This window comes from Sminthopsis crassicaudata, chromosome 3 (genome assembly GCF_048593235.1).
Source record: "Sminthopsis crassicaudata isolate SCR6 chromosome 3, ASM4859323v1, whole genome shotgun sequence".
NCBI lineage: Eukaryota > Metazoa > Chordata > Mammalia > Dasyuromorphia > Dasyuridae > Sminthopsis > Sminthopsis crassicaudata.
In genome coordinates this window covers 443,512,388-443,529,783 of record NC_133619.1, presented here as the reverse complement: position 1 = coordinate 443,529,783, position 17,396 = coordinate 443,512,388, and the positions used below count along the sequence as shown (strand labels likewise).

General features: G+C 32.0%; 1 protein-coding gene across 1 annotated transcript; it reads left to right on the top strand.

The window, feature by feature from the left end:
* Positions 1 to 1,390: 1,390 nt before the first annotated feature.
* Positions 1,391 to 17,055, top strand: KLHL41 (kelch like family member 41). The gene is made up of 6 exons (XM_074303183.1): positions 1,391 to 2,628; positions 6,323 to 6,480; positions 6,602 to 6,709; positions 10,538 to 10,723; positions 10,810 to 10,956; positions 15,495 to 17,055. Exons 1-6 carry the CDS (start codon positions 1,519 to 1,521, stop codon positions 15,604 to 15,606), a joined length of 1,821 nt encoding a protein of 606 aa, XP_074159284.1. The 5' UTR covers positions 1,391 to 1,518; the 3' UTR covers positions 15,607 to 17,055.
* The last annotated feature ends 341 nt before the right edge of the window (positions 17,056 to 17,396 follow it).

Genomic DNA, 17,396 nt, shown 5'->3' with positions numbered 1-17,396 from the left:
TCACTGAATTATATTTGTTATATGTCATGCATAAAGAAATAGCTACTATAAAAATTGCTGAGTTTTAAAGTCTAATCTCAAATGGGTCACATCATAGGATTTTCATCTGACTCATTAAGACCTTTCAAATGTTTGGTGTTATCATGACTCAAGAAATGACTCATTTATTGTTTAAAGGGAGGGGGTAAGCAGCTGTTATATGTTTTCTAATGAGATAAAACCTTCAGTAGTGTCTATAAATGGAAAAGAGTCAATGAGCTCTCCTTTCAGCTGTTGTTTTACCAGCTGACAATATTATGGACTTCATTATGATGTAAAATAGAAGAAAACTTATCCATTTGTGGTGACCTTAAAGTTTAGAAACTTTTGATTTAATGGTGTATGGTATATTTGTAGGAATTCAAATAGAAATTGAAATTATAGTGTTTGCAAAAAGCACAATACATTTCAGAATGCCTAGAAAATCCAATCTTGTAGCACATAGAAAGTTAAAACATTTTCATAATTACTCTGTAAGTTGAGCTCTCCTATTTAAAGTATTTTTACCTGACAGCAGTAAAAAGTTGAATCATTTATAGTCTCATACCCTTTCAAAATTGTCATTGTTTGCTTGAGAAAAATGATTTTCAAATTGTAAATGTGATCATAACTATAATTCTGTACAATCTTCAAATGAGTGTAAAGTTTCTGTAATGTCAAAGAATGGAATGCTTTTACCTTTTTAATATTTTATAAAAACATTTTCAATATTTGTAAACTGACTATCCTTCTTATATAATTTTCTATTTAAAATTAAAGATAATTCAGAATATCATGGGAAAAAAGTGATTAGTGATTTCTCTGCATTATTTACAATTCAGTTGGGTCTTTAAAATTGAGTCTTTAAATAATTACTTTAAGGACCAATTTAAAAATCATACTTAAAATCATAATTTCTTTTAAAGAAAAAAATTTTATGCTGTTTTAGCTAGAAACTTGTGGGAAAATTGTTACAAAATATTACTTCATGTTATATTTCTTAAACTGTATAAGATCAAAGTTTAAAGTAGCTGACTGAAACATATCTCATCCTCCTGTGACTGATGCATCATTAATTCAAAGGGCCACTTTCCCTGGTAAACAAATTTTTGAGGAATGACTTCTTCTTGTAATTTTCTCATTGTATTTAGAAATTTTCTTTTCTTTTATCCCTATTCACCTATTTACTAATATTTTATATACTTTGTCCTTCCACTTAATTTAAAGGTCTTGTTTCATAGCTGTTTCCTTAGTGACAAAAAGTTCCAGTTGCTTTTTTCAATCTATAACAGCTGCAAGAACAACCCTTCTTTCTAAACTAGCCATTCTAAATTCCAGTTGTGAGAGTGGGTATCTATATTTAGCTACTAGCAGGATTAAATTGCAAAGGCTTCAAGCTAAGCAAAGCACATTGATAACTGCCTTTTTTACTGCTAGACCTGTGTGCTGCACAGAGCTAAGGCCTTCAGTTTCCCCTTCCTTACCCAGGTTACTCACAAAATGGATTCCCAGCGGGAACTCGCAGAGGAACTGCGGCTTTACCAATCCACCCTTCTTCAGGATGGTCTAAAAGATCTCCTGGATGAGAAAAAATTCATCGATTGCACCCTAAAAGCAGGTGACAAAAGTCTTCCTTGCCACCGACTGATATTGTCAGCTTGTAGCCCTTATTTCCGTGAGTATTTCTTATCTGAAATTGATGAGGAGAAAAAAAAGGAGGTAGTACTAGATAATGTGGACCCTGCCATATTGGATTTAATCATCAAATACCTTTATTCAGCCAGTATTGATCTCAATGATACAAATGTGCAAGATATTTTTGCGTTGGCTAGCCGCTTTCAGATCCCCTCAGTGTTCACTGTCTGCGTTTCCTATCTTCAGAAAAGACTTGCTCCTGGTAACTGTCTAGCCATCCTGAGATTAGGTCTTCTTCTTGACTGCCCAAGACTTGCGATATCTGCCCGAGAATTTGTATCTGATCGCTTTATACAGATTTGCAAGGAAGAGGACTTTATGCAACTTTCTCCACAGGAACTGATCTCAGTTATTTCAAATGACGGTTTAAATGTTGAAAAGGAAGAAGCAGTGTTTGAGGCAGTAATGAAATGGGTCCGAACAGACAAAGAAAACCGGGTGAAAAATCTTGGGGAAGTATTTGATTGTATCCGTTTTCGTCTTATGACAGAAAAATATTTCAAAGATCATGTTGAGAAGGATGATATAATTAAAAGCAATCCTGATCTTCAGAAAAAAATCAAAATTCTAAAAGATGCTTTTGCAGGAAAACTTCCTGAGCCTAACAAAACTGCAGAGAAGACTGGTGCTGGGGAAGTGAATGGTGATGTGGGTGATGAAGATTTGCTTCCTGGATATCTGAATGACATCCCCAGGCATGGAATGTTTGTAAAAGACCTCATTCTTTTGATTAATGACACCGCTGCAGTGGCTTATGACCCCACAGAAAATGAATGTTACCTTGCTGCACTGGCTGAGCAGATTCCCAGAAACCATTCCAGCATAGTCACCAAACAAAATCAAGTGTATGTTGTAGGAGGATTGTATGTAGATGAAGAAAACAAGGATCAGCCTCTACAGTCATACTTCTTTCAGGTAGAAACCTCTTTATTGCTGTGCAAATAGGGGCATAGAGAGAGAGCTCTCATTTATTCAAGAGCTAATGATTCAACTTGGGGATTATTCAGACTATTTGCTTATCATTATTCCACCAATGCTTTAACATCTCTCTAATATGTTTACTAAAATGTAGGCAAAGGCAAGAAGGAGAGGTGAAATCATTCACCAGTTTAGTTATTTTTTGACATTTCTTGTAAAAGATTATTCATAAGGAATAGGGTTGCAATTAAAAGTTAAATTATGTTTGAGAATTATCCATATATTGAAATAAGTTGAAGTTAGACATGGCAAATATAATTAGACATATCCATTGATAAACTGGTTATAATTCTTTACATAGCATTCTTAGTATGCTACTCAATTACACCATTACTGGCAAACTTAAATTTAGTCTTGCTTGATTTTCTTAAAATTTTGTTTAATATTTTCTGTAGAAAAGTGATTTATATAATTCATGTGAATAAAAATAATTGGTCAGATAGTCATCTATCACCTCAAGACTCCATGAGATATTTTGAGCAATGGGTCTGGAAAATCCTTATATTTAGAGATGAAATTTCATCCCAATATTTTTTTTTTTGTTATGGTTATTGCCAAAATTGAGTTTTATTGTAAACAAACAAGTGTAGCTTATATATTCCATGTTTTAATTAATATGTATCTTATTACCTCCTAGAAAAAAATTACCTATTTGTGCTAATTTTAATTAAGCATATTTAGAATTCTTAATTTTCATAGCATCAGTATTTTTAAGGTTATAAACACCATAGTATTTTTAGCTATATCAATGTGATTTGTGAAACTAGAAACTTTGTATTTTAATACACATAGTTTGAGAAGCTTGTGATTTAAAATATCATTGATAAACTATTTGTTTAAAAAAAAGTGTTTACATATGATTAAATAACTAATGGTTTTAAATTAAATGAGTGGTTAAAAAGCTTAGCAACTTTAGTATTACCAACACTACTGTGCTAGTTTTTGAGCTTCTATGAATTTGTTTGGCTTAGACTAAGGCAGAGAATGGATAGGCATTGAGTTAAAATGACAAACTAAGTAAAAATAACATCTCAAAGTTAATTTCATAGAGTATTTTAAAAATATGTGATGTATTTATAAAATACTAGCTTTAACCAATTATATCTTTCACTATTTGTAAATGCTTAAATAATATACATCTTTTCTTGATTTCCATAATTCCAGAGTTCATTGCAAAATGAAATATTTCTTTCCAAAGCATACATAGATAGGATCATACTCATCATCAGCATCTAAATTTAATAATTTCTTAAAAGTAATATCAGTTTCCCACTTTTAGATTCAGCAATGACATCAGTTTTAGAATGAATAAAGTGAATGACAATGGCTGTGATCATTCACAAAAGAATCTAATGATTCACTGAATAGGCAATCCACTGAATAAGACTAACAAAATTGAAGACCATTATTACATCAGGAGAAATAATTGTATCTCTAGATTAATTCTGAAAAAATACTTGACTTTGCTAAAGTTTAATTTCATATAGTTTTAGTTGAACTTCATCTAGAACTGGTTCCCATTTCCATTTACTATAATGATAGTAACTGACTCTTAATACTTTGACATTTACAGAATTTTTTGCATACATTATTTCATTTGGATCCCATAGTCACTCAACTATATATATATTACAATTGTTTTACAGATGAGGAAACAATCTCAGACAGATTAAATTATTTACTTACCTTTGGTCATGCCTAGTAAGTATCTTAAGACAAGATCTAAGTCAAATCTTCCTCAGACATGGAATTCCAGAGTTTTTGTTCACTATCCAAGGTTACCTCTTAAGACCTTTTAATTTCCTGCCTGCTCTTTCCTTTTTTTGCTTTCATTCTTTATTCTATAAGCCTAAATAATGACCTTTCTTCATTCCAAAAGCAGTTATGAATAATAATTCAGCTATGGTCCCTAACTCCCTGCCACCATTACTCTCTTATTATGTCCAAAAAGCAATGTGGTGGCACAAATTGTAATCAAAGGAAATTTTGATGGTAAAGGCTCATTAAAAATGAGCATTTCTGTCAGGACTATTTGATTGAAGATTTGGTGCTTAGCATTCTATTATTTTAATGTTTGTTTAAAACAGTACTGTTGGAATAGCTTATAATTATAAACAATTATAAATTATAAACAAACTGTGGGATATAAGAATTTTTATACAAATGTAATAAGCACCTAGGTACAATGGATTGAATACTGTACCTAGAATAATGAAGACTCCATGAATTTAAATCCAGCTTCAGATACTAGATGTGTAACCCTGGGCAAGACACTTAGACCTGCTTGCCTCAATTAGAAACTAAAAGCAAAATCCTAAAATTTCCTCATTTTAATCCTGACCCTGACCAAACCAGCATCATTTAATTTCAATTTTATGCAAAGAAATAGAGAAGGTACCTTAAGAATTGTAGATGTAGCCAAAATAAAAAATTATTAACAAAGCAGAAAAGAGAGAGAAGTATATTTCAAATTACTTTAAGCAACAGTCTTTAAGATAAATCCAACTGAGATTGACATGAGTTAATATATGTAAAACCAGAAACAGAACACTTAACAAAGTTAACAATGAGAAAAAAACCTAAGGAATGAAAAACTTGTTTAATTCTCCAGCTGTCCAGTGAACTGAGCGATAAGTGCAACTGGTATGGATATTGGCTTAGGGGAAATGCTAATTTTAGCTAGCAGGATAAAAACCTTACTGAAATGCTGCCTGGTGGCCCTTTAGCTGTTAGATTCCTGGGATCACAAATATCCTTACCGATTATTTTCTACACCTTCCCCTTAAGACTTACACACACATTTTACATGACTTCATATCTCCACAATTTTTTAATTATTCTCATGTCTCAGAAGAGGAAAGGAGGAAAAGAGCATTTATTTGGGCCTACTTTGTGCCACATACTATGCTAAGCACTTTACAATTATTATATCATTTAATTCTCATAACCACACAGTTAAAGAAACTGAGGCAGACATTAAAGAGGATCATAAAGCTAGTGTTTGATGCCAGATTTAAACTCAGGTTTCCTTAATTGAGACTCAGTGCTATATCTGCTACACCAATGAGGGGCAGCATGGTAGAATGGGTTGAGAGCTAATCTGTAAAATTCAATAATTGGTTTGATCCTGCTTTAACACTATTGGCTTTGTAATCCTGGGAAAATCAGTCAGTCAATCAATGCAGAGTAATTTCAGATTTGTTGGAGGAGTTTCATTTAACAGGAGTTACATATGCCAAACAAATCACAGATCTAATCCGATTTTTAAAAGAACTAAATGTTCTTATTTTTTAAAAGTATTGTCAGAAGAGTAAACATAATTTTTAAAAATCAGGAAGGGAAAAGAATAACTTTAAATATGGTTAGTGATACTACTAGATTTTCTGTTTCCTTTAGGATCCTGAAGTTGATTCTGTTAATATTAGTTACTAGATTATGCTTTTTAAAAAGTTTTTAAAAAATAATTCATAGATGTAATGCTTTGAGGGGTTTTTTGGGGGAGAGGTGTTTTGTGAGTGGGGTGTGTATGTTTCAATTTTAAATGCCTTAATACATTGTCAAATATATATAGTACAGGCTTGAATATTTTCACTACCCACTTCTATAACCTCCTTAATATATCATTTTTCAGTTTGATAATGTAGCATCTGAATGGGTTGGACTTCCCCCTCTTCCATCAGCCAGATGTCTGTTTGGTCTGGGAGAAGCAGATGACAAAATCTATGTAGTCGCTGGCAAAGATCTTCAAACAGAGGCTTCATTGGATTCAGTTTTATGCTTTGATCCTGTGTAAGTTTAGTATTCTATTTTCATAAAGTATTCAAGTATTAAGTGCCTATTATGCTTTCATGTTTTTAAAACCTTTTATTTAATCAAAGTACATACATCCTCTCAATTTCTAATTATATAGGTCTATAAAGTGGAATGAAGTAAAAAAGCTTCCTATCAAAGTCTACGGTCATAATGTGGTTTCACATAATGGTATGATATATTGTCTGGGAGGAAAGACAGATGACAAGTAAGTACTCTAAAATTTCTATATGATTTATACTGAGAGAAGTATTATTAAATAGCTATCCTTTCATACTTTGAATTCATATTTCTAAAATGGGAAATACTTATTTAATTGTGTAAAAGGTAAATTTTTTAAATTGTATGTTGACACCAAAATTAAATTTTTTGAACTTATTGTCAATAGAGATATAAAGGCATCTGAAAAAAAGATATGTAGAATGTGCATATTCTGGCAGAAGTCTTATATTAGAATTTAAAATTTTCTAAAGTATATTGAATAGAGTCTAATAGAATGCTGAAAAAAGGGTATAAAAACCCCTTTCATATAATCATGAGAGAACTCTTCATTGAAGTTATGAGTTAGAATGCTTTATAACCAGTCCCTGAACTGCTATCTATCTGATCCTACTAAAAAAAGTTTTAAAACTCAGAATTTAACTATTTCATTTAAGTATCAACAAATTATTTAGCTATTTAATTTAGTATTTCAAATATTACTGTACTAAGTATTGCAGATGATTTGTATCATATATTAGTGAGAATGTCATCTGGTGAGTTTTAATCAGAATAAGTCATGAGAATTTAGTATGATATCAATATATTTTCTCATTTTAGCCATGAGTATTCAAACTGATTTTGAAATAATTAGTGATGTGCAAATTCTCATGATCATTTTTCAGAAAGGGGACCATGTCCCAAGAAAATTAAATAGGACATAAAATTGTGTTTAATTTTGCTTTTGCTTCTGGACTTGAATTGTAAGTCTTGAAGTTACTTAAATAACACAGAATCATGAAAAGTGACAAAAGGAAAGAAAAGCTTTTTCAGATTACTACCAGATAAAGTTTTGGCATTTGACCACATTTGCATTTTTAGAAAGGTAGAATCATAGATCAGAAGGCATGTTAGTGGTCATCTTGTTCAAAACTAAGAAAAGTAATGTAACTTTCTCAGGCTCAGGAAGGTAGTAAATTAGTAGAGCCAGCAGTAGAACCCTAGGCCTCTGACTCAGAAACCACATAAACCATACAGTCTTCAGGAGCAAGAAACAATACCTGTATTTTGTACTGACAACGAAACTAAAACATTTTCTATCATTCAGTGATGACCAACGGAACATAGAACATTCAGTTAAAAACCATGAAAATAACATTTTGTAATCTGTTAAAATATCTCCTCCACATACAAATACAGTGTATTAGAATTCTGATGTTTTTGTTTAGTAGCAGCTAAGTCTAAATGACTTCTTAGGGAAAGCACATCATTACCTCACCTATGGATTTTTTTGTTCTTTATAATATTTTTCTGGAAAAGATTGAATGAAAATATTGCAGGCATATAGTGACTTGCAAAACATTATAACCTGTTTTGACAAATAGTAGAAATGTTTTCCTTTGGTTACTGTCCATTAGTAACCAAGAAATGATTATGTTACTATGACATGATATACTTAAATATGAGGAAAATATAGCCTTGCTTGACAAATGCCAAAAAGAAATCTTTTGAAATGAGATAATGTCTAAAATAAGATGCCAGGTTATACTCCTTACTCTCATAAGACCTGAAGAAAACTAATTTGTTTGCTTCCTACCATTTTTAGAACTATATTCTAGGTAGACATATCTGTGATGCTTAATTGGACACATATTCCAAAGACCCGGCACTATTCAGAATTTAAAAAGAAAAGTTTTGTTTCTGGGGAAAAAAAATTGAGATTCTTCTTATTGCGAAACATTTTGTAATTCAAAACACTGAATCTATTATTTGATTAGTATGGATCTTTTTCTCTAATGATTGAAGCAGATTGCATCTTATTAATTCCTTTCTAATTCCTTTCTGAAACCAATAAACGTTTCAGTTCATCATTTGTACTGTTGATCTCTCATTTCTGATAGTGATTAATCTAACTCATTTTGGGAGTGTATTGTATTTTTGGAGGTAACTAGCTAGATATGGTGAAAAGAGCATTGAATTTTGAATTAAAAGATCTAGATTCAGATCCTGATTCTTTCCTTAAAAGTCATTTTGCCTCTGTGGGCCTCAGTTCCCTCATCTATAAAATGAGAATGACTAGATGGTTTCTATGTTTTATCTCTCAAATCATTTCTTGCACTAGTCCGATAGTGCACCCTTCCTATTGCTCGTTACACATATATTGCTATATAAATATTTGTGTTACTTGTAATTTTGATTCCTCAAAGGTAGTTATATAAATGATTATCAGGCATAGAATGTCACCAAGAAAATAATTGGTTTTCAAAAAGATGGGCTTCTCCTGCAGGGAGCAGCTTGGAATAATTAAAAGTGCTGCACAGTTTCACAAGGAGAATACAACCTGCTTTCTCCATTTTATTAAATTCTGCATCCAGGTAATGACCAGCTACCATGCCTGCCAATATTTATATACACAGACTAAGGAAGAGATAAATTCAACCACTTGCTTTTCCAGATATCTAGCTAAGCAGTGTACATTTTTTGGTCACTTTGTTCTGCAACCTCCTCAAAGTCCTGATGGTGGCATGAAAATGACCCTGTGGGTTCAAAAGCCATGATAATGACATGTTGTACCATACTAGGAAGAAAAAGTGTTATTAACAATCATTGATTTGTGTAATCCAAGTCTCCAATATATACAAACACTATGAAAATATAAATAAGAGCATAAACATGTCACTTTTGTTAATAACTCAGCCACAAAAATGGAAAATGGCATAGACTTATTAGTTTTCTTGACTTTTTAGCAAATGTACTTTGTAAGAAGATTGGGCCAGGTGTTTGGTGGAAAGCATTATTTGTGTCAATATACAGAGTATCAAGAATTTTTAAGTTAGAGAATGGAGCCTAGGAATCCATGTGGGAAAAGCAAAAAAAAAAAAAAAAAAAATTAATATTGCCTAAGATCAAAGATTGTGCCACAAGATTGGACAAGCAATGTTGATTTGGTCTACTTACATACTTTGGACATATACTTAGATAGATAACCTTGCATAAATAATAAGTTATGTCTAGAATTGAAATCAAAGGAAGAAATCAAGCTGGATCACAACTGGGAAAAGACTTTGATGGTCCCTAGTTGTTCCTCTGGCACAAAACCCCATCTCTGTAATATCTGCATTTTTCTCATGATGCCATAGCAACTTGGTTTTATGTAAACCAAAGCACAAAAGAAAAACAAGTAGGAATAAGCAAGTTATAGCATATTGTCAATCATATGATTTATATTTAATTGGAAAAGGAGAGAGGCTGGTCATATAGCAGGATTAAGGAGGGATAACATGAACAATGTTGCACTCTATATCTAGGATGTACTAAAAGCTAAGAAAGACAGCTAATACATTAGGTGGATCTTTTATGGAAAACTTAAGAAACACACAGACGAGAATCATATAGCCCAAGAAGACATGGGTAGGATACAAACTACATTGTTGAAGAAAAGTGCCCTTGTTAATGAAATCATAGTATAATCAGAGTTCTAATAAGTTCTTTGGCTGGTAGCTATAAAAATTAATTTCTAAAATTATAAAACAAACTATTTTTAATCATTTGCACACTACCTAGAGATTTTAACTGAGAATGTCATTCCACTATTATCATTTTACAAGTGTGGCACAGGCAAGGTACAGTATGCTGTCAGGGATTATTCTTAACTGATGACCAAGTGACCCAAGTACAAATTAAGAACACTTTGGATAACAGCATTATAATTATTTGTCTGTTTCCTCTTACCAAATACCATACTTCATATGAAAACTAACAAAGGGGTTGGCTATTCAGCTGTCTTTTTTAAAAATTCAAGAGACTGAATAATCTCATTTGTGTTCATTTTTCATAGAAAATGTACAAATAGAGTATTTATTTACAACTCCAAAAAAGGAGACTGGAAAGATTTGGCCCCAATGAAAACCCCTCGTTCCATGTTTGGAGTGGCAATCCATAAAGGCAAAATTGTGATTGCAGGAGGTGTCACAGAAGATGGCCTTTCCGCTTCAGTTGAAGCTTTTGATCTCACCACCAATAAGTGAGTATGTTAGATCTTACCAGTGCTTATTAATTGCTTTGCTTTAAATTTCTGACTGACATAATTTTCTTTTTATTAATACTTAGATGGGAAGTAATGCCTGAATTTCCCCAAGAGAGAAGTTCTATCAGTTTAGTCAGTATGGCTGGATCTCTTTATGCTATCGGTGGATTTGCTATGGTTCAACTTGAATCCCAGGAATTTGCACCCACGGAAGTCAATGATATATGGAAGTGAGTTCTGTTTACTCCAGTTTTTCTGATAGTTTTCATCCATGTGTTAAGCCACCTAAATCAAATGAAAGAAAAATTATTTTCTACAAAAGAATGAACAGATTCTTTTAGCAAGTAAGCTACTTCTCAATAGTAAACTACAAACTCTTAGAACCCAAATTTAACTTTTGGGCCACTAATCTGACTATAATTTGTAATGTCAGTGTTATAATAGTTCCTTAAGAAAGTGAAAGAGTTAATGCTGTTTCTAAAATTACTTAGCTGACAGCTGACATTTCTATAGCACATTATAGTTTATACAATGCTTTATCTATTTTACTTTATTGTATTTTCAAAACAACCATGTGAGAACATTAGTGTTACATTTTATAGATGATAAAATTGAGGCTTGAAAAGGCTAAAGTTATACAACCAAGAATTAAGTAAGCCAGGTCTACAGCCTCCACATTCTTTTTACATTAGATCTCTAACATTCTTCATTTGGCCTTCAGAGTATTCCATATAGTCATAAATTAAACATTGATTCTGATTTAAAGAAAACTTGAATTAGTTGAAGTTGGTTAATTTAGTCAACCAGAAGAAAAATCATTTGAAAGAAGAAAAAAAAAAAAGATAAAATGCCTATAAATGTTATAGCAAGATATTTTACTTTTAGACAGGATGTTAAATTCTTTATAAATTTGGCTTTTTCATGTTACTCAACTAAATTTGCCAGATTTCATGCCTGTGCCTAAGAAAGAAATAATTCTATGGAGGAAGTTAAAATCATTTTGATTTCAAAGTTTCATATCAGACTTCCTTAGAGAGGTTACTATGAGGGCTCTGTGAGTGACTTAACAGATACCTAGCAATAGAAAAGTAGTCTAGAGGAAGTACTAATGCTATTGAGGGTAACAGAGATGTCATTAGCAAAATTTACAGTTTAAAGATGTCAGGTTCTCAAGTCTCAGTGCTCTGCACTTCTGTACTGAGCTTGACCTGCCTTTCAAATTAAAGTATACAAATGAGGGTCTTAATAAGAATATCATGAAAATTAAAAAAAAAAAAAAAGAATATCATGGAAGTTTAATAACAGTGAAAAGGCAAAGTATGTTCTTAAACCAGTACAAATTTTAAATTGGCAAAATTTAGCTAGTAGCCAAATAATTAAAACTGGGCCTGAGTTTCTTATATTTTTGGAGAAGGCAAACTAAGTAATCAATCAATCAATCAATCAAAGCATTTTTTAAATGCATACTAATTTCCAGACACTGAAAATACAAATACAGCTCCTGCCTTCCAGGTACTTATATTTTAATCAGGAGATTACAGTACAGTCACAAATTGATACAAATGGTATATATGTATATATATAAAATAATTATGCATATGAGGAGTAAAGAGAAAGCATTCCAGGATTAAGGAACAGCTTCAGAGAAAGGAGATGAACTGCTATATAGTGAGACCAGTAATGCAAGAGCACTGAATGTGTTCCGAGCATTGTGTATTCAGCATGGAAATAGTCTAGGATCAGATTATGAAGCATTTTTAAAATGCCATTTTCCTCCTTTGTAAAATGGGGATAATAATAGCACCTACAAGATTCAGAACCAGGTCTTCCTCACTTCAAGTCCAGCACTCTATTTTCTGTGCCACTATCTGTTAAGCTAAATGTTGGAGATGCTACAAATATAAAAAGGAGTTTAGGATCAGATAGATTTACCTAATCTGCATAATTAAATCTAAATGTGTATATAGAGGAGAGCTCTGGATTTTCCTTATGGCCTTATTGCCATCATGCATAGGAACGGGACATAGCTAATGATTCTGCAAAGAAGTTTCTAAAATGATTTAAAAAAAAAAAAAACAAAAAACAGGAGTGGTTGACTGACATATGAAGCTTTTGGTGAGAGGAGTATCTTGAGATAGTCAGAAGAGGAAAAATACTGAAATTAGCAGAGGATCTGACATACAGAAAGACAAGAAGCAGGAGAAAGATGATGATGAGAGAAGGTGGGGGGCATGAAGGTTTTTGGAAGAGTGATCAGGTAACTGAGACTGTTAACTCAATGATATCATAAGAAAATGCAGAGTAGAGACAAGATGAACAATTTTAAATCTCATGGAAAATTTCATGATCCCTACTGGGATCTGGAAATTAAAAAAAAAAAAAAAAGGGACCTTGAACATCTCAAAGTGGAAAGACTGAGCAAAAAGAACAAAAGGAAAAATATTATTCAAGCATAGGGCAGGTAATAAAAGGAGATCACTCACTTTACAGGTATCATCTTTCAAAAAGGGCGGGGGAAGAGGGGGGAGGCAGGAGGGACTTTTCTGCAATGTGTTTGGGAGAGCAATTTTAATCTTAGGCCCATGATGCTGACAAACCTTTTTTTTTTTTTTTTTGTTCTGGAATTCCTAAGCCTATAATGATTAAACCAGATAAAAAATATCCACTTCTGAGCATCATATTCCAAACCTTGCTACTGAAAATACTGTAATTTCTTCTCATACCTTGGAAGTTTCCATCCCCTTTGTTTTTTCTTGAAACTGTTCCAAAAAACAAAGATTTTCTATATTTTATCAGCTGCAGACAGAAAACAACCTAACTGGAAACTCCAATTATCCAAGCCTCATTTAACCTTAAACCTCCTGTTGCTTAAATGTGGTCACATTTCCTTTACACTATTAAAACTATTCCTTAAGTTAATTTCTTGCCCTGGGTTCTGTACAATCTTTTGGTATGTTAATAATAAACTATTCATTAGTTAATAGTTTAGAGCCATCTTATAAAGAACACTGGGCACAGATTTGCTTGCATAAGGAGGATACAGTTGTTTATGATAAGGCATAAAGATTTTTCTTGTAGTCTTATTGCCATCTGACAATTAGTTTTTGAAGCATTAAAGAAATTAAATCTGATGGTGCATATCTTGCCTGGGCCCTGGCTAACTTTACATCATTATCATTTTACATCTTTTGCTTAGGAAGCACTTTTAGATAGAGAGCAATTCTCAACTGCTATCAAGTTCAGAAACTCAGAGTAAAAAAAAAAAAACCTTCAAAGAACAGTCAAAAACTGTTAAGTAAAAAAGAGCAATTTTTCAACTATGATGATGAAAGTGGAGAGTTGAAATAATTATTGAGATTAAGACCTGGCGCAGCTAGGTGGCTCAGTGGATAGAGCCATTCCCCAATTGATAAATGATTAAAAGTTTTGAACTATACCCAAAGGGCTATAAAATCATTAATATCCTTTGACTTAACAATACTACTATTAGGCATGAATTTCAAAAGAGGTTTTTTTTTTTTTTTTTTTTAAAAAGGAAAAAGATCTATCTGTACAAAAATATTTATAGCAGTTCTTAGGGCAAAGAATTTGAGATGCCCATCAATTGGGGAATGGCTGAATAAATTGTAGTATATGATTATGATGGAATACTATTATTCTTTAAGAAATGAGGAACAGAATGCTCTCAGAAAAACATGAAAAGTCCTCCATGAGCTCATGTAAAATGAAATATACTATGTACAAAGTAATAGCACTGTTATAGGATGATCAGCTGTGAATGACTTTGCTATTCTCATCAATGCAGTGATCTATAGATACTCTGAAGGACTTATGATGAAAAATACTATCCATACCCAGAGAAAGAACTGATTGTATCTGAATATAGACTGGTTTATTTTTTTGAAACCTTATTTTACTTAGGTTTGTTGGGGTTTTTTTGGGGGGAGGGGTTTAGAACATCTATGTTTTCTATGTTATGTGTATGTGTATAAATATATATATATATATATTTATGTAAAGAAATAGACCTAGGATCAAGTTTTGTCCCTATCATAAATCTATTCAGGTAGCACTTAACTTCTTGGTGCTCCAGGCAACGTTCTAAGATTATGTGTTATGTATGGCACCAACAAATATGCATCTGAGGAATGAGTTTCAATGTCCATTAATTAATTAATCCATTAATTAATGTCCAATGTACATTATAAAGATAAAGCCAGTAGTCCAGACAAAACACTGGACTCAGACATAAAAATTATTGATTCAATTACTGGACTCACATTTATTTGCTTTCAGCCTTTGCTTACCTGAATGCTTTTATTTGTAGCCTTTGTATCCAAGTATCTAGCCAGAGTGCCAAATACATAAATGCTTAATAAATGCTTATTAATTGACAAAATTAGATACAGTAGTTAAGACTTAAGTTTCACATATGTAAATCTTTTTTCTGTTGTCTGTATGTAGAAATGTTCATATTGATATATTGAGTTCATAATTTAAAAGATGAAAATGAAACAACTTAACTACATTAGCAGTAGATAACACTCAAGCTTAAACTACTAATTGAAAGGAGGCTGCATTTTGGAAACAATAAGTCACTCAGGTGGGCATGTGACTAACCTTTCAAGTCACACAGGGTATCTTTCATCCAGTTGCCCTCAAGGATAAACATATACTTAATTCTTCTTAGTAAAATAATAAACCATCAAAACAGCATCACTTTCAAATGTGTGTGTATTAACTGATTTAAATTTCATCCCTTAAACAGGTATGAAGATGATAAAAAAGAATGGACTGGCATGTTAAAGGAGATCCGTTATGCCTCAGGAGCTAGCTGCTTGGCAACACGGTTCAATCTTTTCAAACTGTCTAAATTATAGATAAGAAAAGTAACAATATAATTGTGGGAGTTTTTGATTATGGATTTTTAATTTGTTGTGTTTTTAAAAGACTGTACAGAAATTTATATAGAAATCTACTGTTACTGTGTCACTGTCTGAAATGTTGGCAACTTTTGTAGATAATGAATCAAAGTAAATATATTCTTAATGTAAAAATCAGTTATCATAAAGATTTCTAAAGGGAGATAAAAGATAAAATTGAATTTATACAATTTTGTTGGTAATCTGTTTGATCCAATTGTCTGTAAAGAGATAGTAAGTTTAAATTGTCTGTGAATATATATCTATCATTTGCATCATCAGGCTATTGCAATGTTCATTTTCAATTACAAGTGAAATTGGAGAATGGAATATCTTTTTTTTTTTTTTTTTAACAACAAACCAAACCCCTCTATTTCTCCCATATCAAGTTAAAAATTACTACCAATTTTAATACATCAAAATAATGATATTTTAATATTGTGCTTGATAATAATAAAGATGATAATGTGAAATTTCAGAAATGATATTTAAGACTGTAGTAAAGGATCTTTTCATCACTTAAGGGAAAAAGTTGAAGTAAAATAGTTAGGTGTAACTTTTCTTTCTTTTCCCTACTTCTCTTTGCAAGCCTGTGCAATCTTTTCCAATTTCCAACTCCCTTTGGTTTACCAATATTAATCAGATGTTTTTATCTTTAAAAATTCAAAATTAGGAATTCTTAATCCTGAAGTCATAAACTACTATCTCATGGTGAGGAAAGAAAGAGAGAGAGTACCAATTAGGAAATAATTGATTTATTTATTAGCCTAATGAATGGTTTGTTCTTTGTTGGGTTTTTATATACATGGAAAGTCCACTACTTGGAAAGCAGCAAAAAAAAATCATTCTTTGATCTCTTCATCACATAAATTGTAAGAGTTCCAGGGGAAATTTTGTTCATGATGCTTAGGCTTCAGGTATAAATATGAACATTCCTCACCACAACCACACACACATCCTCAACACCTTTACTACTGTTGCTTGTTCAACTACTCAGTCTTATTTTGCTCTCATAAAGAGACTAGACTTCTCTGCGTGAGCCATTTCACCAGAAACCTTAGGACTATTTTTAGAATTAGACTGCTTCTTTTCTGAAATACTATCAATTTTACTTCTGACTTTAGGCTAATTCAGTAATATCCCCACTGAGGTAGAACATCGATGCCTTTTCTTTTCAGGACACAGAAATACCTGATTTGATACCTTACATCAGTACCTAGCACTTGACAATGATCACATGTAAGAAAAATAATCTAATGTCAGTTTAGGAACAAATGTAATGGATTAAATTAACTGTTACTATCTGATAAAAACACATATGTAATTTTAAGACTTCTTTTTTTGTACTGGCTGCATCAGAATCAAAGCAAAACTTATTTTAAATGGCATTAAAATGGCGTAGTGACATATTGGCCTGATGACTCTTAACTTTGTTCTCTTCTGAGCTTCATATAGTCATTAACTGTTTTAATGGTTATATTTTAGCACATCTTTGCTTTAGAAATCAAACTGAAAATTCTGACCAGAATGGTTACAAAGAAAGGTGTAAAATACATACAATTATAAAAATAGTGTTGATAAAATATTTTCAATTACTATGACATTCAATAATAATTGGCAAACTGAACATCACAAAATATCACATATATTTGGGCAAGACTAAGGAGAAGAAAGCCTGTACAATTCCGATCCCTGATTTAAAGCAAATAGAAAACTATTGGCATCTGATTCATCAAGTCCTCAGATAC

Excerpts from the sequence above, each read along its gene's own strand:
- KLHL41 (XM_074303183.1), top strand. The coding sequence starts at position 1,519 with ATGGATTCCCAGCGGGAACTCGCAGAGGAACTGCGGCTTTACCAATCC. Across the intron at positions 6,481-6,601 it reads GTTTTATGCTTTGATCCTGT|GTCTATAAAGTGGAATGAAG; the intron begins GTAAGTTTAGTA and ends CTAATTATATAG. Across the intron at positions 10,957-15,494 it reads GAAGTCAATGATATATGGAA|GTATGAAGATGATAAAAAAG; the intron begins GTGAGTTCTGTT and ends TCCCTTAAACAG.